This window comes from Conger conger, chromosome 10, assembly GCF_963514075.1.
Source record: "Conger conger chromosome 10, fConCon1.1, whole genome shotgun sequence".
Taxonomy (NCBI): Eukaryota; Metazoa; Chordata; class Actinopteri; order Anguilliformes; family Congridae; genus Conger; species Conger conger.
The window spans coordinates 9,385,768-9,408,843 of record NC_083769.1 but is presented as its reverse complement, the minus strand read 5'-3'; the positions used below and the strand labels follow the sequence as shown (position 1 = coordinate 9,408,843).

Sequence of the window (23,076 nt, the reverse complement as noted above, 5' to 3'; positions counted from 1 at the left end):
ACTGTAAACAGTCACAAGGCCAAGAGAAGGCCCTTGTTTCAATGTACTGTATTTTCATGTCGCATGCAGTTTTGTAAACCATTTTTGAAGGACAACAGCTGAGGAATAAGAGCCCAGGCCGTACATTAAAGCAAAAAAAGTTAAAGGGAAGAGGGTTATTGTCATGTTCTACACGTTACAAAGCCAACAAAGTAAAAAAGAAACGCAGGGCAGATTAGTCTCCTATCCCTATCTACACTCTACATGCCGCTGTCCACTGAATTTCCATCACACACTTGGAATCGCCTTCATAATTTTCAACGTTTCTGGAACCATCTACGTCAGGGGCGTCAAACTCCAGTCCGGGAGGGCCGCAGTGTCTGCTGCTTTTTGATGCGTTTCGGCACGAGTGATGAAGTTAAGTCTTTCATTGGCTAAGACAGTCCATACACCTTGTTCTGGAGGCCTTAAGTGGCTGCTGATTAAAAGGAAACTACAAATACCTGCAGACACTGCGGCCCTCCAAGACTGGAGTTTGACACCCTGAATCTATGCCGTGATACAGTCTGTAGGCTTCACACTATCCACTAACAGGAGGCACTGACAACACCATTTTGCAGCATAAGCTGTTTCTGAACAGGCGTCTCAGCCCATCAAGGTGTCTTGTTTGTTTAACTGCTAGCCTCACAAGCCAAGGTTTTTTTTCTATATTCCTTCCAGATGATAAACCAAAGGTTTGCTGCCTATGAATGAGAAGAGCAAACTGTCTATAGAGATTACCTAGCACTGTGTCAAACGTGGCCTTAAACACCCTGCTTATATCGTGAGTCTTGCTAAACTGTTCCATCCATTAACCACAACTGTGGGCTAAAAACACTTCCTAACATCGGTGCAATTCTAACTTACTCTCACCCAAGCGCCCTGCGTTCTACCGACCAAAGTCAACCTGAAAGATTTTCTATAATCCACTTCATTCATCCCTTTTTAGAAAACGGTTGAAACCTGGCATACCAACAACTGTTGCCTGAAATACAGAAAACAAAAAAAAAAACAGAGCAACGCAAACGATACTAAATCAAACGGTATCTGCTGCCCTCTAGTGGTAAAATATCGTTGTTGCGTTCCCTGCAGAGGGAGCCAATCTCTCCCAAGCTAGACTTCAGTAAAGGAAGAAATAATAGGACTACTTCCTCCAATGGCAGCCAACAAACAAAGACAACACAAAGATTGAGGGCAAAAGCAATTCCCTCATTGACATTTTGAAGATTGGTCTCCCAAAACATTAATGCTGTAAAAACATACATTTACTATCGGCTGCCTTCTTGTGAGTCCTGAATAATGGTGTAAACCTTTTTCACAGGAACACAGAGCTGCCAAAGGCATTGTATGCTCTTACAGAAATTATAAGTATTTTTAAGCCAACCGTTTTCTTTTAATGCGGCTTTTCATCAGAGTAATTTTAGTACATATATTTAGAAACGGCAAAATAATCATGAAAAATGCATCATTCACTCAATAGTGTTGTCAAGAAACATTCAGTGTATTTACTAGTTAATCTACATGTCTATACACATACTAGACATAAAATAAAAACAATGTCAAGTAATTTGGCAAGAAGTATTAAAATAATATAATCAACTGGAGAAAATATTCTGAAAAGGAGTGCTAATGGAAAAAAATGAATTGTGCTTTAAAATGAGGCATTTCAACAGGATCCACTGGTATTTATTTATTTTTAATGTTTAGCCCTGTTCAATCCTGCCAGGATTTTGGAATGTCCGGTTCGCAAACTGCGTACAAGCACGCTCATATACCGGCCCTGCAGTTGGTTTGGGAGAGTGAAGATAGTTCGCACTTCTCAGAGTAGTGCGACGCCAGCCAGCCGCTTCTTTTCACCCCACAGCCGCACACGAGCCTCGCAAATTTAGAGAGGCAACGTTTTAACCGACAGAGCTACTCAGCAGCCCCTGAGACAACGCATTGCTAAGAATTCTGCCAGTGGGAATATTTCAATCTTTCTGAATCTTTTGTTTCTTAACAGACACAATTTGTATGAAAACAGAGACTAAAGTCCCGCCCACACCGATAACTATAACCAACAACTATAACGATGTGAGCATCTACATTTCTGAACGATAACGTTCCGGCCATTTTGCATTTTGCCATTTTGTGTTTTATCGTTCATGCAGCTGTAAAAAACGCTTTGATAATCACCCTCTAACGCTCTGAAATTCACCAATGTCCTTGTCGTTATAGTTGTGGTGTGGACGGCGCCATCTACTAAATTCTCTACTTTAAAAGGAGTAAAGTACTTTCCGGATTGGCTGGGTTCTCTCCACTGTCCAAACCCAGGGCATATATGCCTTGTACATAGGTGTCGGAGAAAAGATGTGATTGACTATCTGTTGACTCCACACTGAAACGTAGTTATGAATCTTCACAAGAACAGTATTTTTGATGACACACAAGAGGGCGCAATTTACCATAATCCTGTCAGTTTGATTCCTGTTGGGCCACATCTATTTTAGTTTAGTTTTTAATTATGTTTTCATTATTAGATTTCTTTCTTTTTCCTTTTATAATATATATATTTATATATTATTATTTTTTTTTACCAAGGATTATTCACAGCTGACACTTGAATTTATGACTGCACTCTAGTCACTGTACTGTAAGTATTTTGTCCATAGGTATATTTTATACAGTGAATTATCAAACTGAGACTGCTAATCCATGAAGGTTGGGTTGTAATTAAGACCAGCATACACACATATACACAAATTCTACTACTGCCCTTCAGAAACTGAGTTTAATGTTACTGACCCAACTAAAGAAATGCCATTGACCCAAGTTCCCGGGGTAGATTTTGTGCAGGGTCACAGCGGGATAAGAAAATAAAATACAAAACCCATTTCTTTTTATGCTATTTTCATGGATCGATAAATACAGCAGGTAAAACAGAGGAATATAGTACTTTTTTAAAGCAAGAAGAATTCCCTTTTTGCAAAACTGTGAAGGACACCCACTCATGTGTAGGGGGAGAGGCATGTAGCGGACCCTCCTCCCCTCTGCAGGAGCTGGACCCAGTGCTGCCCAATCAGCACGGGGAGCTCTGCTGGGACACTAGGCTCCAGAGACAAGCGACTCATTCCAACCGCTTATTTCTCCTCCTCTTTTCCCTTTCCTTGCTCCTGACCCGGAAATCGATCGAGGTCCGCCATCTTTAAAAACATTCCAACCTGTTAAATGTTCCTCCTAGGAGCTAGAAGTAGAAGTTAGGAACTCCAAAACTTGCCTTGGAGCAAGGAAACATCAACGCATCCTTTGCGAAAGTATTTTTGTGGAAAGCGTGACATATAAATGATCAACCTGTGGATCCACTCTCCCCTTCTGCCGAGTTTGTATCGGACGCGACTTTGAACAGACGTTTGACGGAGGTAGGACTTTGGTCCTCACTTCTTTTTCTTGCCTCTCTTTCTAACCTTCAAGGTTATTTTTGGTCCGTTGTCATCTTGCTCTCTGTCGCCGCCCTCCTGGCCACTAACGTCAGGTATCCGTTAAGCCAGTCGATCGCGGCACGTCCATGACAGAAGCGCGGGCCAAAATTTACAGTCACTCTCTGTAAAGTCTTCCTAACGACTTCCCTTCTTCTGGAAGACTTTAATATTGGCCAAGCTATCAGTGAAAGAATATGGAGTTCTTCTCATATCCTACAGCTGGGGCCAACTGGGCAGGCACTCACCCCTTTTATTCATTTGGCTGCTTGATGAAGTCATGACTTAGTGCTTTGTAATTTTACACCATAGTTATCAGCCTTTTCACAGGTTTCATCATTATACGCTGAGCAAAATCAAATTATAAAATACATATAATCTGGGTATATTAACCTCTATCTAACTATATTACCCGAGACTAGATTTTGTAAAGATTAACAGAATCGGTTTAAAAAAATATAAAGTCATAAAAAATATATAATAAATAAAACTGGACAGTGTTTTCAGAGCGCGTTACCGCTCGGGGCTGGAGTAGAGGGGTTAGGGGTCGCGGGCGGTTAGCTGGTGGAGGGCATGACCAGGTCAAGCTCTTTGGCTCCCTCCTGCCCGCTGCTGAGGCCGCAGCTTCCGGAGAGTTCCGGGAAGGGTGCCGTGGGGGATGCCGGGGACTGGGACAGGCCAGGCTTTTTGGGCGGTATGGGCGGAGGGTGGCCCCTCTCCAACCGGGTAACGGTCGGGGACCTGATCCCGGGGGATAGGGGGCCGGAGACGGGGCTCTTGGTGGGGGAGGCCAGGTTGCGGTAGTCGGTGCCGAAAGGCGAGTTGTTGGGGGCCGGAGGTTTGGCGCCGCCCTGCTGGTGGGAGGTGAAGCGGGACAGGACCTGGGTGACGGTGTTGCGGGCCAGCTGCTTGGCCGCGCTGTGCTCCGGGGGCGGGGGAGGGGGAGAGGGGGTGGTGGTGGGTGAAAGGTCGCGGGGGGACTGGGGGCCGCTACCCCCCTGCTCCTGATCCGCCTGCGACTGGAACTTGTGGCGTGCCGCCTGGAAGCGTTGGTTGACGCTGGCCTGGTAGGGCGACTGGAAACCCGGGCCTCCCGCTAGCCGCTTGGCCAGAACCGGGGAGGAGCAGGGTGAGGAGGCGAGGGAGGAGGAGGCCGTGCTGCAGGGGGAGAGGCTCGGGTGGGGCTGGGGGTGCGGCTGAGGCTGGACGGAGGGGGAGTGCGGGACCCCGTTCTCGAACCCGTTCTCCGGCGGAGCCTCGGCCTCCTTGGGGGCGTGGTGCCCGTTCACTCTGACCTGGACGGGCGTTCCGCTGGACGGCCTCTCGTCTGCGTCGGTTTCGGCGCTGGGCGCTCTGGCCTTGGCGACCGTGGCCCCCGTGGCCCCCGCGCCTCTGCCCCTAGGGGCCCCCGCGCCTCCGGCCCTCAGGGCCCCCGCCTCCCCGGCGCTCAGGGCCGGGGCCTCCCCGGCGCTCAGGGCCCCCGCCTCCCTCCGCAGCGCCTCCAGCTCCTCCCGGAGCCCCCGGCCCCGCGCCTCCTCCCGGTGCAGCCGCGCCCTCAGCTGCTCCCGCTCCGTGTCCGACTCGGCCAGCTGCCTCTCGGCCCGCGCCTCGCTCTCCTCCGCGCGCCTCCTCTGGGCCTCCAGCTCCCCCCGCAGCGCCTCCCCCGCCCCCCGCGCCTCCTCCAGGCGCCGGGCCAGCTCCGCCACCCGCCGGCCCTCCTCCTGCGCCTGGGCGCACGCCCGCTGCCGCTCCTGCTCCGCCTGGCCCCACAGCCGCTTCTGCTCCTGCTCCAGACGCCGCACCTGCGCCCGCTCAAAGTCCAGCTGCCGGGGAGAGAGAGGGCGGGTCAGGGCACTTTACCACACATTCTGCACTTTACCACACACGCAGGGCCATCACATCCACATTCTGCACTTTACCACACGTACACATTCTGCACTTTACCACACATCCACATTCTGCACTTTACCACACATGCAGGGCCATCACGTCCACATTCTGCACTTTACCACACATGCAGGGCCTTCACATCCACATTCTGCACTTTACCACACATGCAGGGCCTTCACATCCACATTCTGCACTTTACCACACATCCACATTCTGCACTTTACCACACATCCACATTCTGCACTTTACCACACACGCAGGGCCATCACATCCACATTCTTCATTTTTCATTTTTCGTTCTGGTATTTAGCATTTAGCTACAGTAGAACCTCAGGGATCCGGAAACTCAGGAAAGCGAGAAGTCTGGTCAACCGAACAGGGTATGGAGTCGGAAGTATAACATTAATACAAAATGCTGCAAAACGTAAACGAGTAAATCCTATTCATTGAGAGAACTTAACATTTTATTAAAATTGGACAAGGGACTGACCTTATTGGCTGTTGCTAAAGAGTAGCCTACATGGAAGGTACCGCTGGTGACATGAAAGAGCACCAGGACAAATATTGGATGTTGGATAGAAGGGAGAAGCATGCAAATAGTTTTAAATCCAGCAAAGCAAAGATCGTGTCTACAGACAATGCAAGCACTGACTTTCGTCAGTTGAAATTGGTATATTTCAACAGATTTCAGTGTTCCTTCATTCCTGGCGTTTTCGGTTCTCTAAGGTTCTACTGTACATACTAATGTTATCACGACATAGCACTGCATTGTGAAAATGACACTGAATTGCAGAAAAAAGAATATGGAATAAATAATACATAGACATTTACAACAAAATACTGCAATGAAGTGATCTGAATTAAATCAAACAGCTTCACTATTGTTACACAAATGATGATTTGTGAGTGTTTGAATACAATTTGTGGACTTTGTATTGAACAAATTGAGCAGCTAAATGTAAACTGAAAGCGGGACAGAGAATGAGCGTGTTGTAAACGGTTCTCACACTGGTCTGTGAATAATGCCATGTAGTATCTGGGTAAAACTGTGGTTTTACAAAAAAGCTGTCCATGGCTGATATTCCTGAACTCCTTGACCCACTGTTTTCCCATTTCTGACCACACGGCGGCGACAAAGTACACTTCATGAACAGCTAGGAAAGGCACTCGCTTCTAAGGCCAGTCATACAATCTGTGTACGCAAATCAGCTCAAGTTAAGCGCAGCCAGGTCGAACCATTTCAAGCTCTGCACGGCAAGTTACTATAAATCAGTTTAAGTTGGAAAGTTCAGCGCAGGAAGTGGAATCATTTCGAGTTCAGCAGAGCAGGTGCCATGGTTCAGTAAGGACTGTGATTGGGAAGGCCTGTCAAATGCAGGAACGCGATTAGGAATCCATGCAGAGGAGGAAGAAGGATGAATACGTTTGGCAGAACCGAAGTAATGTGTTTGAACCCGAGCGGCGAATGGGCTTAGTGTCTGTCAACAACCTGCAATTTTGAGGTCAGGTGAAATTCAGCTTTTCTGGAAAATTCTGATGAATGTTCTGGTTAACGCTGTTTAGTCCATATCTAAAGTATGGTTGATGTTGATGTGGTGAACAAAACCTATTCTGAAAGAATGTTTAAAGTACCTTGTTGGCTGGTGACTGGCACAGCTTGCGTTTTTATGTTCAGCGACGCATTTTCAGGAAGCAACTCCGGATTAGTACCTTGTTTGAGGCTACAATGGCAGTTCCCCAATGGGGAATTTGAACCCAGAGCCTCTTGAGTTACACGCTAATTTCCCTAATTGACGACAGTGCTCCAAGCAACTAGCTATCAGGAGGAGCGAGTAAGTTCCCATCTGAAAAAGAAGTGCGGTGGACATGGCAAAAACAAATAATAAGTCTGTCCCAACTAGTATTTTAGTCTCATTCAGACTCAAAATCATATAAAAACATTTTGCTAAATAAGACAAACATAATGGCAATGAGGTAATGACAGTTAAACTCATTTCAATATTTGCCAATTGGGGTAAGAAAATTCAAGCAAACGGTAACTTGAAACAAGATAATATTCTCGACTTGGGAGGGAAAAAAAAAGTCTTAAGTCTCATTACGAGACTAAAAACACTTGTTGAGAGGCTGATTGTTGAGCAGGAAGGCCAGGAAGTGTCCGGGAACGAGGTCCTACGCCGCCCGGCGGCTTCTGTCCCTGACCCCCGCCGACCCGCCTTCCTGCCCCAACAATGGGCCCTTCCTGCGCTCCGCGCCGCACTGGTTTTCTCCCGCCCCTGGAACAGAGTCGATTGTTCGGAGGGGGGAGGAGGAGAGGCGGGAGGACGAAATTGGCAGGAAATTCCTTTTTCTCCGAAACGGAGCGGCAGGACACGCGCGGAATCCCACACTGCACACAAACGGCCGTCTTAACTGCCGTTTTTAGGCCCGTAGTAAGATCTTTTTCCCTCCAGAAGAAGTTACTGTGTGCTTTGTCTTAAGTTACTGTTTGCTTGACAAGTGAAATTTCTGACATATCTTGAAATGAGTCATATGTTCACATCTGATTTCAAGTCTAAATTTAAGACTAAGATGCTTGTTAAAGAGCCACGTGCAGTTTGCGTGTTTTTGAGCTTTTTATATGATCTTGGAGCTTCCGATTTGTGTTCCATAATGATTCCAGTAAAAAAATTGTAATATAATAAAACATCCTTTATTTCAATTTGAGTCCAAGTATGCATATTATAGAGTCAAAGTGCTATTTTTCCAAGCTATTCATAAAACGATTTCCCACATGACATGACACATTTTTGCATAATTATCGGATGACGTTGCTATATAAACCTCTGAATCCATGTAATCCGCCTCGATCCTTTCCCTCACTATTATATTCTCTCCACCTAAACTACACTTTCCACACTTTTTTTGGCCGTGACCTGAGCCGGGGTGGAGGGGTTAGGGACTTTTCAAAAAAGCCTATGTCACTGCTCTCCGCTACGCTCGGTTCCGAACGCATTTCCGCGTTTCCCGGACCTGGGAGAGAACGGGACCCACAGAAACGTGTGCAGGGGGACCCCTGGTGACCCCCCCGGGCGGTGTGGAGAGGGCTCTCTGGCTAAGTGCCTCCTCTTTCCCGCTCCTTTCCGCTCCGTTTGGCCGGGCCGCTTTCCGGAAGTCACAGCCGGGCTTGGTGACTGAGCTTCGCTTGGCCTGAAGTGCGATTTCCACCTCCGGTGTCCAGGAAACCGGGTGGGGGTGGCAGATAAAGGCATGTACGCTCTAGATGTGCTTGTCAGTCCGTTTTAGTGTTTTAATCGTTCGGTTGTTCGCTGAAGAGAAGCGATGAGGGAGCTCTACCCCCTTCCTCAGGCCAGTGCTACTGCCGATGCAGAGCGGGTTGGGGGACACGGATTCCTCGCCTGCGAGTCAGAATGACTATTCGCCGCTTTAAGGTGTAACATGCCAAATATGTGATTCTTAACCGGAACGTTCTAGTGCTGATGTAATGACCACAACCGGTAATTCTGTTGGGCAATTGCACGGTAACTGACATTACAACTGGTATTTGAGGAGTAAAGTCCTCTTTCTGTTGTTGTTTGCTTCAGGGGGGTTTTTCCCTTCAATCTCCTCTTCAGGAGGTGAAATGCATGCTCAATTGGGTTAAAGTCTGGTGACTGACAACTGACAACTAATATTTAAGTGTTAAAGTCCAACACAGCTACATAAAAGACTGATATAATGCTTTTATGACCCTCAGGAGGAAATAACTCTTATCAGTCTCCATTTTATAGCTGTATTGGGCTTTACCACACAAATATCCAGCAGTTGTAACATCAGTCACAGTGGAATTGCCCTGTAATAGAACACTGACTTGGAAGTGAATATTCCAAAAAACCCACTCTTCAAAGGGTTAATAAGAACGTGTAATGAAAAAGTGTAGAAGGAGTTTTCTGAAATTTTCGGACATATTGGGCAGTGTTGAGGGCCCGTTGCTGGAGCGCTGTGGGAATGTTGCTCTGACGTTTCTCTGGCGTTGCTCTGGCGTTGCCGGGACGTTACCTGCTGCAGGAGCCGCTCCCTCTCCTTCTCCAGCATGTAGGTGACGTCGTCCCCCTCGGCCGAGTCCTGGGCGTGACGGCGCTTCTCGTCCTCCAGGTCTGCGATGACCTGCCGTGGACACAAGGGGGCGGCGGTGAGATCGGGTCTGGTCACAGGTGGACCCCTCAGCCAGGCCCTCTTGAGGTGGATGGGCCTTTAGTGTCCATGGCAGGAGTGCAGGAGCTCACTGTTACCCAGAACTCAAACCTGACTACTGCCCCAAAATACCGCTAAAGTGGCCTTTTACTCCTGTATGAAAGAGCTGTGGGGAACTGCTCCTCCCCACAGCACCCCGGTTACAGGAGAACACCCTGCTCCTCCAGCTCCTTACAGGAGAACACCCTGCTCCTCTTCACTCTGTCCTAACAGTCAGGGCCTGGTCACACACACTCACACACTCACACACATTCACACACACTCACACACATTCACACACACTCACACACATTCACACACACTCACACACACACACACTCACTCACACACACACACTCTCACACACATTCACACACACTCACACACACACACACTCACTCACACACACACACTCTCACTCACACACTCACACACACACACACACTCTCTCTCTCACACACACAAACACACTCTCACACACTCACACACACTCACAGACACACACTCACACTCTCTCTCTCACACACACACACACAAACACACACACACACTCTCACACACACACTCACACACACTCATATACACTCATATACTCACACACACTCACACACATTCACACACACTCACACACACTCACACACTCACTCACACACACACACTCTCACTCACACACTCACACACACTCTCTCTCTCTCACACACACAAACACACTCTCACACACTCACACTCACACACACTCACAGACACACACTCACACTCTCTCTCTCACACACACACTCACACACACTCACGCACACACACACACACACATACTCTCTCTCACACACACACACTCACACACACTCATATACACTCATATACTCACACACACACAGGCACACACACACTCACACACACACACTCACACTCACACACACACTCACACACACACACACGCCCGTAGGTCCGTGTGCCCCAGCGCAGAGTGACAGAAGCCCTATTGTGTCTGGCTGGGTCTCGGGACAAAGGGAGGAGGAACAATAGGGAAGGAGGAGCAGCTGCAGGCCTCTCCTTCATCAGTCACACGACTCCCCTCGCAGTAAAACGCCACATGCTGCACATCCAGCAGATACCTGCCTCCGTATTATTAATGGCCCGCGAGCGTATTTTTCCTGTTTCTCAGCTTTTCGGATCATCCTGGAGCTTTCGAGGTCCCATTCTGTGCCAAGTAAAACAAATGCAATTTTGGTAGAAGTACGCATACTTTTCCGGCTATTTTTCCGAGCCGATCGTAAAACGATTACCTGAAGTGTGTTTTTGCATAATTATTGGACGACATAGCTAAGTTTTAACACAGGGAGCGGACCACAGGAGGCGGAGGTGGAAAGGTTAGGGACTTTTCCAAAGTGGCTACATCACGGCTCTTTGCGGACATTTCATGGGTATTTTAGATACTACGCCCTAAAACCAGGAAGAGAACGCTGTGTTGTGGGCCTTTAACATAACATATTGGTTTCTCCCTTCCACTCAAGCTGAAAAATCAAAACTTTTCAAGCAGAGTCAGTACGGGCAGGGTAGGAGACCGTAGCGCTAATCCGTGCTCCAGCACAAGGCATTAAGGGATTGGGGGAGCCAGCAGCACCTGTAGTCGTCTTTCTAGTTTTGAGCTAAGCTTCACAACTAATAGCCAAGTATCTTTGGCGGTAATTGCAGATGAGATGCAGATGTACACATAGATCAGAGAGGAAAACTGGCAGTAAATGGGAATTGTTACAGGACAGTTGGGAATTCTGTTACAGTGCATTTCTCTCTACTTCAGTAATATTTGCTCAGTGTGTTTTGACTCCTGCGGCCAGCTCCAAATGTGTGAACAGACCATTTTGCATGCTTTCGCAGTAGCTTGACTATTATAATTGACTTAATGGATACTTCTTCAGAGACCACAGGAGATTAAGTTAATTTAGAAAAGCAGTAAAGTGCTTAACGGGCACCTCCTCAGATTATTAAATGGAAAGGTTAGCCCTGGGGCACCCTTGTGCAAAAATTTGCACATTTGCATTTTGAAGCCAAAAAGTGCTGGTGTGTTTTAGACACCTGGCCACGTTCAATCGGAACACGTTCTGCTACAGTGTCCAGGTTGAACAATACGTTTCCTCCCAACGTTGTGCAATATTTTGCAACAGGCTCTGAGGTATGTTTGCTCCCGTTTGGTAGGTGTGTCGGGGATGTAGCCTGAATCAATAATAACGTAGGCCTCTGCTTTAAGGCCCAGAGAACGTACAGAATAGCCTTCTCTGATGCCATACGGGCAAACCACACCTACGTCAGTTGACGGTTTGCAACAGGATATTCAACACAGCACCCTTTCCGTCTAAAGAAGCACTTTGCTACGTTTTGCCAGGGCTGAACACAACCCAGGTGTTCTATCGGAGCACTGAGCGGGAGAGGCAGTCTGGCCGGTAAACGGTACCCCTAATCTGCTCCATGGGCTGAGCGCTAATTGGGGGCATCTGGAAACCAAACGAGAACGTTGCCAATAAGACAGCTGCTCCATTAGGAATAGACAATTACTTGTTGGTTCAGAGTTGGTTCAGCCCAGGGTCAAATATGTATTTTCTTGATTTCAAAATTATTTTAATTGGTAAAATCAATCAGCTGCTGTGACATACAAGTACAAGATATATTGAAGGTATTGACCCCCGACACCATACCTGTTCACAGACACACCCCTCACACATACACGCATGATTGCCCAATCCCAAATCATCTCACAGCCAATACCAGTAACCAATCAGGACCTAACATCTTATGTAAGAAACAAGCAGTGATAGTGAGAGAAGAGCTAAAGATTAGATAGTGCCTTCAGGATTAGGTACCTGTTCAAATATGTATTATCTAACTGTCATGGCCAGCGCTCACTGTAAATAAATTGGGGGCTCATCCGGGATTGCACTTGAAGATGATTCAGTGAGATCAAATCATATTAATATCTGGGTTGTTCAGAATATTGGCAGATTCTTTAGATGTACCAGGTGTCTGATTGAATCTAAAGAAAGTGTAATTTCTCAATCTATAGAATGTGTGATTTTTGGAGAAAATCACACATTGTTCCGATTGAAATGGTCCGTCTGTATTGGGGTCCGTCTGTTTTGGGGTCAGCCAGTTTCAGGGTCAGTCTGTTTTGGGGTCAGCCAGTTTCAGGGTCAGTCTGTTTGAGGGTCCGTTTATTTCAGGGGTCCGTCTGTTTCAGGGGCAGTCTGTTTCAGGGGTCCGTCTGTTTCAGGGGCAGTCTGTTTCAGGGGTCCGTCTGTTTTAGGGGCAGTCTGTTTCAGGGGTCCGTCTGTTTCAGGGGCAGTCTGTTTCAGGGGTCCGTCTGTTTCAGGGGCAGTCTGTTTCAGGGGTCCGTCTGTTTCAGGGGCAGTCTGTTTCAGGGGTCCGTCTGTTTCAGGGGCAGTCTGTTTCAGGGGTCAGTCTGTTTCAGGGGTCCGTCTGTTTCAGGGGCAGTCTGTTTCAGGGGTCAGTCCGTTTCAGGGTCAGTCTGTTTGAGGGTCCGTTTATTTCAGGGGTCCGTCTGTTTCAGGGGCAGTCTGTTTCAGGGGCAGTCTGTTTCAGGGGTCCGTCTGTTTCAGGGGCAGTCTGTTTCAGGGGTCAGTCCGTTTCAGGGGTCCGTCTGTTTCAGGGGCAGTCTGTTTCAGGGGTCAGTCCGTTTCAGGGTCAGTCTGATTCAGGTACCTATTTGAGGGGTGCCGTTGCTGGGCTACGCTGTGTAACAGGGTGGACGGGCGTGGCCCTACCTTCCTGTGCCTGCTCTCTGCGGCGGCCAGCTGCCCCATCATCTTCTCCTGCATCCTCTTGCAGTGCGCCATCACCAGCTTCAGCACGGCCAGAGGGTTTGGGCAGGCTGGGGGCTCCTCACCCCGCTGACCCCCCGCCACCTCGCTGTCCCGCTGCAGCGCCAGGAAGGGGTCGCTGAGGTCGTACCTCCCGTAGCGCTGCTGCACGAAGGCGTCCCTGTGCTGAGCCTGCAGGAAACGGGGACAGGGGTCAGAGGTCACCAATTATGTCATATCCTCTTTGTGGCGGCGTAGTGTACTCTCCTCTGACAAATGAGCATGCTGCTCAACTACAAGCGGGATGTTCAGCAATGTCTACTCAGATCGATGTATTTAATAAAACACTTAACTAATTAATTAAGTTAAGTGTTTACACTTAATTAATGCTAGCTACCTTGCGAACAGTTAGCTATAGATGCATACCCTTAAAAGCTGTATTAATCGTAGTCAAGGACGCCAGGTATACTTGAGTTGATACTTGATACATTACATTACATTATTGGCATTTAGCAGATGCTCTTATCCAGAGTGACGTACAGTTGATTAGACTAAGCAGGAGACAATCCTCCCCTGGAGCAATGCAGGGTTAAGGGCCTTGCTCAAGGGACAAACGGCTGAGCGGATCTTATTGCGGCTACACTGGGATTCGAACCACCAACCTTGCCTGTCCCAGTCGTTTACCTTAACCACCACGCTACAGGCCGCCCCTGATACAGTTCTAGGGAACCAGAAATGCCCAGAGAAAGTTTTCGTTGGGAAGAATTATACGCTACACCAGAACGCGACGACAACGACCTTTTAAAACCGAACGGCCACAGTGGACTCACGCTTGTAGTTTCCATTCCCCCATTTTAATGTGCATATGTTCTGAGTTAATATCTCTGCTTGTTTAAATCCCTGAGCCCCTTTACGTTTGACTTTTACAACCGCTAGCCGTGGATTTCAATGTCAATTGGAAACAAATCTAATATCCAGAACAACCTAATATCATTTTGCCTGCACAGTTCCGTGATGCGCTTAGCCAAGGACGCTGAAGGTGGAAAACTGTGGACTTCTGCAGGGCACGGTGGTCCAGAAAACCAATGACTGGTTCTGTATGCGGCAGATCAATGACCTAGATGAGAGGAACTCGGCTAATGATGCTAACATTGATCCTGATCTCTCCTCTTAAGCCTGGTCAGAGCAGTGCTGAGCTGAGAGCTTTGCTTTAGTTTGGCTAAAATGTCATTCTCCTGCAGCATTCAACTTCCCAGATATAAACATTTTAAGCTTTTCCTAATCTATAGGTGGCAAAAACAAATCACAACCTAGACCTCAATGTGCAAATTAAATGCGTTTCCCACAAATTCAATAGATTGGGAAGGTGTCAGAGTCAGAGAAGAGATGGGATAGATGGATGGATGGATGTATGGATAGCTGAATTTGTGTTTTATCTTAAAATACGTACGTTTTGAGATGGTTACAGTGCAGGGTGTTTTGGTGGTCATGCATGGTTGTCCCGGAGGTGGTCCACTAGACAACAATTTAATACATTTCAAATGAGATGACAGTGATCCGTCATTTTCTTTTTACCCTCATTAACCCAGAATGCAATGGGTAGCTTCTTTTCTTTCAAATATTTAGCACAAGTGAGAAATGCGTAGTGGGAACTGTAGTGTCAATAAGCTGAACAGGAAAATGCAGATGACTTCATTGTTTTTCTTTAGAAATTCTTCTGTCCACAGAACATTCCATGGAAGCTCACACTATTTCAGGAAGCAGATATCATGTAATTCATATTCAGGCTGAAGGACCACACAGAAAACTGCACATTGCTACTAATCATCAGCTCATCATCCAATTTGCTGTTTGTCGTCCTACTGAATGTAATGATATGTGCGTTTTTCAGCGGATAGAAGCCTTAAATGTCCATCTTTAGTGAGGCGGTTGAGAGTGGCTTGCCGAGGCCTGCCCCCCCCCCCCCCCCCCATGTCGAAATCTCCCCCCGCTGGCCGCGTACAGGAAGTGCTGGGGGGGAGGCAGACCGTGTTCGGCTAGCCCCCGGAGCCAAGAGCAACACAGAGAGAGGGACAGAGACCCGCACTCTTAACCCTTTACTGGCTGGAGCGCAGACAACAGCCTGCAACAGACGAGCCCTCTCTGGACCCAGGACCCAGCTGCTTCCTTCCTGACACAATGAGTCACCATGGAAACTGGGCTGTATCACACACACACACACACACACACACACACACACACACCCACACCCATAAGGCTGAGGGAGGGCAGGGGATGGACTCAGACCTTGGGTCAAAAACGTCATTTTCACCAAGTATTTTAGTCTCATATTTAGGCTTAAAATTTTATTTTGAATTACTTTTTTGTAAAATGTGACAAAAATATTGAGTTGAGATGAGACTGTTTGACTTTCAAGATTTCCCTTTTTTGGTAATAGAATTTCAGCTGAGTAGTAACTTGAAACATTAGTTTTAATTTCAAACCATTAATATTTTCTACTTTAGAGAATAAATATGAGTACGTCCCGTTACATGACATGTTTTAAATACTGTAATGAACGTTTCAAACTGAAAGCGCTCATGCACATCCCTGAGAATTTTCGAATGAAAATTTGTTGTGAAAGTTGCGTGAACAAGACTGCGGTCTAAAAGGTTGAAGTATTTCAAATCTGGTATGTAACCTGGGCAGATATGGCACGATTACACACAAGCTGAACTACCCCCAGTCCTGAAAAGTTACAGGAAAAAGAGAGAGTACATTGTACCCTGTCTTGGCTGAAAAAGTTACGATACAGTCAGAAAAGCAGAGAAGGTATAAATAAACAGAAAGAACACATCGGGGGACAAAGGCAGGCTGGCAGGATGCTGTCCACACCTCCTCTGACCTTCCTAACAGGACACCCCCCCCCCCCGCCTTGTGCAGGTCTGAGCTAATGACCGCATTCCTCTGGCAGAACATCACCAACCCCCCCGAGAGACACAATAACCCCTTTGATGCTGCCTTCTTTACAGAATAACAACAGGGGGAAAATGTAAACCTCGTTCCCCCTGCGCCGGGATTAGCACAAAGAAGCAGTCTCAATTCCCCCTGCACTCCCAGAGTGCTCTCGGTATGTCTGTGTGTGTGTGTGCATAACTGTGTGTGTGTGCGCATAACTGTGAGTCTGTGTGTATCTGTGTGCATGTATCTGTGTCTGCATGTGTGTGTGTGTGTGTGTGTGCGTGAGTGCATAACTCTGTGTGTGTGCATTACTCTGTGTCTGTCTAAGTCTCTTTTTGAATGAATATGAATGAATATGTGTGTGCGCGTGCATGCGTATATGTGGATGTGTGTGTCTGTGTGCGTGTGTGCATGCATGTGTATATGTGTGTGTGTGTGTGTGTGTGTGGTGTGTGTGTGTGCATGCATGTGTGTGTGTGTCTTTGTGTGTGTGTGTGTGTGTGTGCATGTACACACTCCGCATTGTGTGTGGGGTGGGGGACGTTTTAGGGCAATGGACACACCGCAGCAGTGTTCTGAATGTCTCATAAGGCTCGGTTTGCTCAAGCTGCCCGGCGTCAGGGCAGAGCTCACTGCCCCCGGCTCACAGACTATCCATTCTGCTGGAGGACTGGCCTCCCACGTTTTACTGCAGTTTACAGCATTATTCAGAAGCTCACAGTGCTCCTTCAGTACACACATCACCGTTTCCTCTCGCTCCCAGTTTCACAGAGACTGTCCCCCCCTCCATACACTCATCCGCACCCCCCCCCCCCGTTACTCAGACACTCCATTGGCCGTGGTGAGAGTTATCCCAATCCTTCTGCCTGGTCATTTATATTTCCCAGCCATCGGACATGATTCCGGGATACAGTTCCTCCATCGTCATACTGTTCCTCCCCCCCCTCCGGCACATTCCGCAGCTGGCGTTGCCGCTGTAGGTACAGTGTCCTGTTACACTTTTGGGGACATATTTTTTCTCTCTCTCTCTCTCTCTCTCTCTCTCTCTTTCCCCACCCTTGGCTGAGAATGCCTGGGCATGTCAGGAGGTGGGGTTACCTGCGGAAGCGTAGCAGCGAAAAAAGGTGTTCGTTTCGGCTCCTGGGTATTCCCGAGGGAGTTCCCGAGCACGAGAGACACCGTGTCCCTGTGTCTCTAGGCTGAGTGGAAGTCGGCCCAAAATGTGGGGCTTTTCCAGGGAAACAGGGACGCGGAACCCCCCTGTTTGTTTAACATTAAGGGACCATCCCAGGGTTGAAAAGCAAGTGTTCCCAAGTCAAAAGAGCTATTGTTAGCCGTGCCAAAGTTCTTGGGTAGGTGGGGGTCGGGGGGGGGGCACTTGTTTGCTTTCCTGCGGTGTAACGGTAAACGCAGTGAGGCTACAGCCCGAACACAACGAGTGAGGCTACAGCGCAGCGCAGCGGGAAGGTTTCTCTCTGTCAAAGCGCACCAACTTAAGGCCCATCCACACCGAGAACCATAACTATAACCATAACCATGTGAGCGTCCACACCGAGAACCATAACTTTAACCATAACCATGTGAGCATCCGCGCTGATGAAAGCGATAACGTTCTGTGAATAGACTCTCGGCTATGTCGTCTGCCATTTTGAATGTGACGACTCTCCCCAGCCAATATCGTTCATCAGTGTCGTTATAGTTGTAGTGTGGACTCGGCCGTCCACTTGAGTTAGAACGGTTACCTATATTTATGCCCGCAACAACACAAGGGGGGCAAACGGTTGGTTCAAAAGGGTAATCTCACGTTCTCACGATCTCATGCCTGCATGTTTGCTAATCAATCAGGAAAAAGAGAGAGCAACCTCATATATTAAAAGCCAGCTCTGTCTTCCAGCAGATTGGATATTGTAGTTAGTGAGATTGTCTCATGTGGGAGACCGGGGTTCAAGGCCCACCTGTTCCTTTTTTCCTCTGTTTCAGTAACTTAAAAAAAAGAAAAAATGATGATAACAAATTATACTTTTCAACTTTTCAAAATAGGTCAATTGGAGCAGTTACTACTAGATATTGTTACCGTGCGTCTGCAGGCTAGCTAGTTTGATCAATGCCATGTGACATCATTTAAAAAAATAATAATAAATACAATGATATTAGGCATTTGTTTTTAAGCACGCCACCAAAACAATGGAATGGTATTACTTTCACCAGATGATATTAGAATGAGCAAGATCTCTAGCTTGGTTTTAGTCAATTTATTGTAGCCGGCTTGATGAGTTGGCGGATATCAATCTCTTGCTAACCTATATAGCTGGCCACCCAGATGTTGATTTGTCCTATCGACAGATCCCACCCCTGAGGCAGCAGAGAAACTATTCCTAGCCCTGGGATTGACCGGTACTGGCTCATGTACGTATGGCTGAATTGCTTCTGCCACACTGATTTCATTGGCTTTGGTGTCGTCGTGTCTGGGTTATATTCCACCCCGCTCTCTCTCCTCTTCAAAAATATCAAGGGGAAGTTGTAGCACTCTCGTGAAAAATGTAGAGTCCACTTTTTTGCTTAATGAACACTAAATGAAGTCATTACACGGGGTCTGTAACAACTAGGCTACTAAGGTTATGCTAACATTAGCTCAGTTAATAGCATGAGTCAACATAAGCAAAAGGGCAATTCCACGCTAAACGGCGTTACAAATGCAGTATGTCTGTATGGTAAAGGCCAATACAGCTACATACGAGACCGACAGGGCTACCTGCTCCTGATGTTTACAGAAGCCGGCATCAGTCTCTATTACGTACCTGTATAGAACTTTATCTCACAAATATCTGCCAGTTGTAACGTCTGTTACCATGGAATTGTCCAGTATAATAAGTGAGTTGTTGACATGACAAGAAAGGCACTACAGCAATGTGCTCTGTACAGCAGTTTGCCATTATTGCCTTATTAGTTTAGGCACGCCCTTAAAAAGTGATGAGACGTCATATTAATTCTTGGGAGGTGCCCCTCCGCTTGGAATGTGTGCCTCCTGTCAGCTGTTGCTATGTATGTTACCGTGCTGCTGACAGCGCACTTTCGTGGCACGGTTTACCTCAAAGGAGGTGAAAGCCTGGGGCTGTGTCCATCGGCTGAAGTCAGGCTCAGCCCTCCAGTTTCCCAGCACGGCCGCCCTCGCTGGCGTCCAGCCAAAAACGGCGTAAAATAAACGGCACTATCAAAAAACATCTCCACGGAGACTTGGCTTTTAATAACTCTCAGAATCTGTGGCGCCGTGCCAAGGCTCTGCTCCTCCTCGACAGAACCAAGCCAGAGCCCTGAAAGAGTCTTCTTGGAAAAGTTCTACTTTTAAACATTTTTGGCTGCATTTAGCCGTTTAGCACACTCTTACCCGGAGTGACTTTGACTTTTGCTCATTGTACTTTTGAATATGTAGAGAAACAGGTGGACATAAACACAGCCGTTCAGGCAGTGTCTTGCTTAAGGGTACAGATGCCTATGCCCAGTTTTGCAAACCCATTCACTCTTTCTTTGTGTTACTCCTTTTGGCAATTTCCTTTGTTACACTAAAACCTTCAGTTTATTTCGTTACTGGAGTACGGCTCGATTTCTTCTGGTAGCCTGTTTTGTTTGTTCTTTTTTTCACCTTTTTGTTTAGGACAGGTTAGGGAGGCGGGGCAGGTACCTGGAAGACTCACTCCTTTAATACACTGTTTTTGGGAGCAGCTGGCTGTACACTAAGGCTCGTGTTCAGGGTCGGGATTCTGCCGGCCCGTTTTTCTTTTCTTTTGTGGATATTTGAAACGTTTTTGGTTATTTTGAATAAAGTGTTTTCTTTGACTGGCAAACGAGACATTGTGGAATTTTTAAATGTTCGGCATTTGTATTTATGATATTAATTTTGGCTCTAATAAAGCAGTGCCCCACCTGTGAAGCAAACCCGCATGTGCCCAGTTCTCTAACCGTTATTCCACACCGCCGCCATAAGCTATAAACTGCACTCACACCGCCAGGGAATTAAGCAGGGATGAAAAGTAGTAAGATCGCACACCCCCAAAAAATGTGCTGATTAAACCATCCATTAATCCAAAAGTAGAAACAATTTAAATCGCACACTTCTCTCAGTGCAATTAAAACAATTTTTTTCTCATTTGAAAATCAACTACATGTTTGAAGACTGATGAAGAAATACTGACGAAACATGTGAGAGATTTTCAATGAATAAATAACTTGTGTGAAGTTTGCGATTAAATTATGATTTTTTTTCTTTTTAATTGGGGCCTACATTGGGATATCCAATTCTCTGGACTAGCTGCCAATACCTTGCTGTGGCCTGAGACCCTCGCAGAGAAAGAAAAGGGAAAAGAGCCCTCCGTAAGGACGGCCATTTTGATGTCTGCCTTTCTTGTGGAGCTGCCAGGCAACAACAGAAAAGAGCCAGAGCCCTTTCAGCGTGCGCTGGCGGCCTGCCCGCTTCGGGCACTGGCCACTCATTGTTCAGGGCAGAGGGGACGGCGGGGCTGTGCTTCGCCCGGCGCCCCCACTGGGCATCGCTCGATTGCCCGCCGCACTTCTGCACGGTTCAGCACACGCTCTGAAACGGACCCCGACGTGGACCAGACGACAGGCTGCCCGTTGGACGTTAGCCCGTTAGCGCAGTCCACCGTTCACCCGTATACCCAGAGTCCCTCTCGTGTCCCTTCCCATATGGTAAATGGTAAATAATTGGCATTTATATAGCGCCTTTATCCAAAGCGCTGTACAATTGATGCTTCACATTCACCCGTTCATACACACACTCACACACAGACGGCGATTGGCTGCCATGCAAGGTGCCGACCAGCTCGTCAGGAGCATTTGGGGGTTAGGTGTCTTGCTCAGGGACACTTCGACACAGCCCGGGCGGGGGATCGAACCGGCAACCCTCCGACTGCCAGACGACTGCTCTTACTGCCACAGAGGGAGCTTTACCCCGCTGTAAAATCCAGCTATGCCAGCTTGATCATATTTAACTGTTCATAAGCTGGTCTAGCTGGGAATGAGCTGGTCAACCAGCTTGGGCTGGAAGCTTGTCTGCGCTGTTTCAAAACATAGCTTGATCTCGTCAAACCATGTCGAGCTGGGACCTGGTCTGAACTGGTCAACCTGCTAAACCATGTCAGCTGGGAGTTGGTGTGAACTGGTCAACCAGCTTCCAGCTCTTTCAAAAACTAGCGTGAGCTGGTTACTATCATCTAACATACCAGGAGGCAATCAGTCATCAACGACCAGGCTTTGAGTTCCCCCGGTCCGCAAATTCAATTCCTCCGTCGGCTCACAGTTTCTACGGTCGATCCCTCGGCCGGATTAAAAACAGAAAAGGGGAGGAACACAAGTGGCCGTTTGAAGCGAATGTGTGTGAGCGTTGAGGAAAACCAGCCTCGGGCTTCTCTGCGCTTTTGTTCCTTTGAACATGCAGCTCCATGGTCTGGGGTCAGTCTGAAGAATGCGTGGGCTATGCCCTGAAATGCCAGGGCTCTCCCCAGCACCAGTCAACTGAAAAGCTCCTGCTCAAAATCTCTCACAGTGCCGCCCGCGAGAAGATTTTTCTAGGTCTCAATGTATTTCTCAGCAGTTGGGAAGATTTAAAGGCAGCATAATTATATGTTGGGTTTGCTTCAGAAGTACACGAAGGAACGATATTTCTCCACAAGTTTACCTAGAGACAGGTTTAACCGCGTCTCCTTCAGAGATACTTAATTTAAGCAGTTAAACCGATTATTCACGGTGTAAAACTTGGCAACACCCATGGCTTGTGTTTAAAAGCACAAAACTGCACTAAATGTTTTTAGTGACCTGATTTAACCTGCCAAGCTCTATTCACGTCACAGTTATCGGTTTCATTAATTTATTATTATTTATTTTTATGAAGCTGGCTAGAAAAACAAATCACAATCAAGCGGCGGACCTTGTTGTTGATCATTTTGTCAGTCTTCCTCTTATCACTGTGGGATTTGATTAAAAAAAGCAGCCCGATAAACAACAAATGACACATTAAGGAGTAGTGCGATTGCAGATCCTGACAGCGCCTATAAAAGTAAACAGTAGGGCCGTCTGAAGCACGCTCACGGCTAATGAAAGTGGTTTATTATGGAAATCCTTGTTTTTCTCATTTCAATGACATTTTACCACCCATTGTTGGAGAAATTATTTACTTCCAGCCGCAAGTGCTTTTGTTTATAAGAAGGAAGTCAAAGTACAAAAAAATCCTCGATCCAGTTTGATTTGTACTCTTCTCGCAAGTGAGGCCCACAGACACGGTGGAAAATTGAAACGAGGCCACAGCCATTAAGTCTAATCCTATTACGGAGTCTGGATTTCTCTGGGTTTGGAACTTGTGGGGGGGGGGGGGGGTCCATTACAGTCTGTTTCCCCCAGAATTTTTTGTGGTAATTATAAATCAGGAAGCTGGCAGCTTTTCAAGTTTGGATTTAAGAGCGTCTTTATTTTGTCTGCTTCTTTCCCTTCTTGCCTTGATGATGTCATCGGCTGTGCTGTCCCCACAAAGCACACACCACTCCTGGTGACAACAAAATTCGAACATACACACTAATCAAATTCTAATTTGATGCAATGACTGACAAATGCTCAGTCAATTCATTATCAGTATTAAACTGAATACTCACAATGTATCCATCTATAAAAAACCATGCAAAATAATGATAGCTGACTAATTTCTACGATATTCCAACAGCCATCAGTGCTGCCAAAAGCAAGAATCC

The 23,076-nt window shown here is 47.1% G+C and overlaps 1 protein-coding gene across 1 annotated transcript in view; it reads right to left on the bottom strand.

Annotated features, from left to right (window-relative positions):
- Positions 1–2,769: 2,769 nt before the first annotated feature.
- The window catches only part of cttnbp2nlb (CTTNBP2 N-terminal like b), a 43,220-nt gene continuing 22,913 nt past the window's right edge, over positions 2,770–23,076 (bottom strand). The window contains exons 3-5 of the mRNA XM_061257565.1: positions 13,346–13,573; positions 9,399–9,506; positions 2,770–5,296 (exon numbers count right to left, since the gene is read on the bottom strand). Coding sequence (XP_061113549.1) covers positions 4,031–5,296; positions 9,399–9,506; positions 13,346–13,573 — 1,602 coding nt within the window. The 3' untranslated portion in view covers positions 2,770–4,030. The remainder of the gene's footprint in view (positions 5,297–9,398; positions 9,507–13,345; positions 13,574–23,076) is intronic.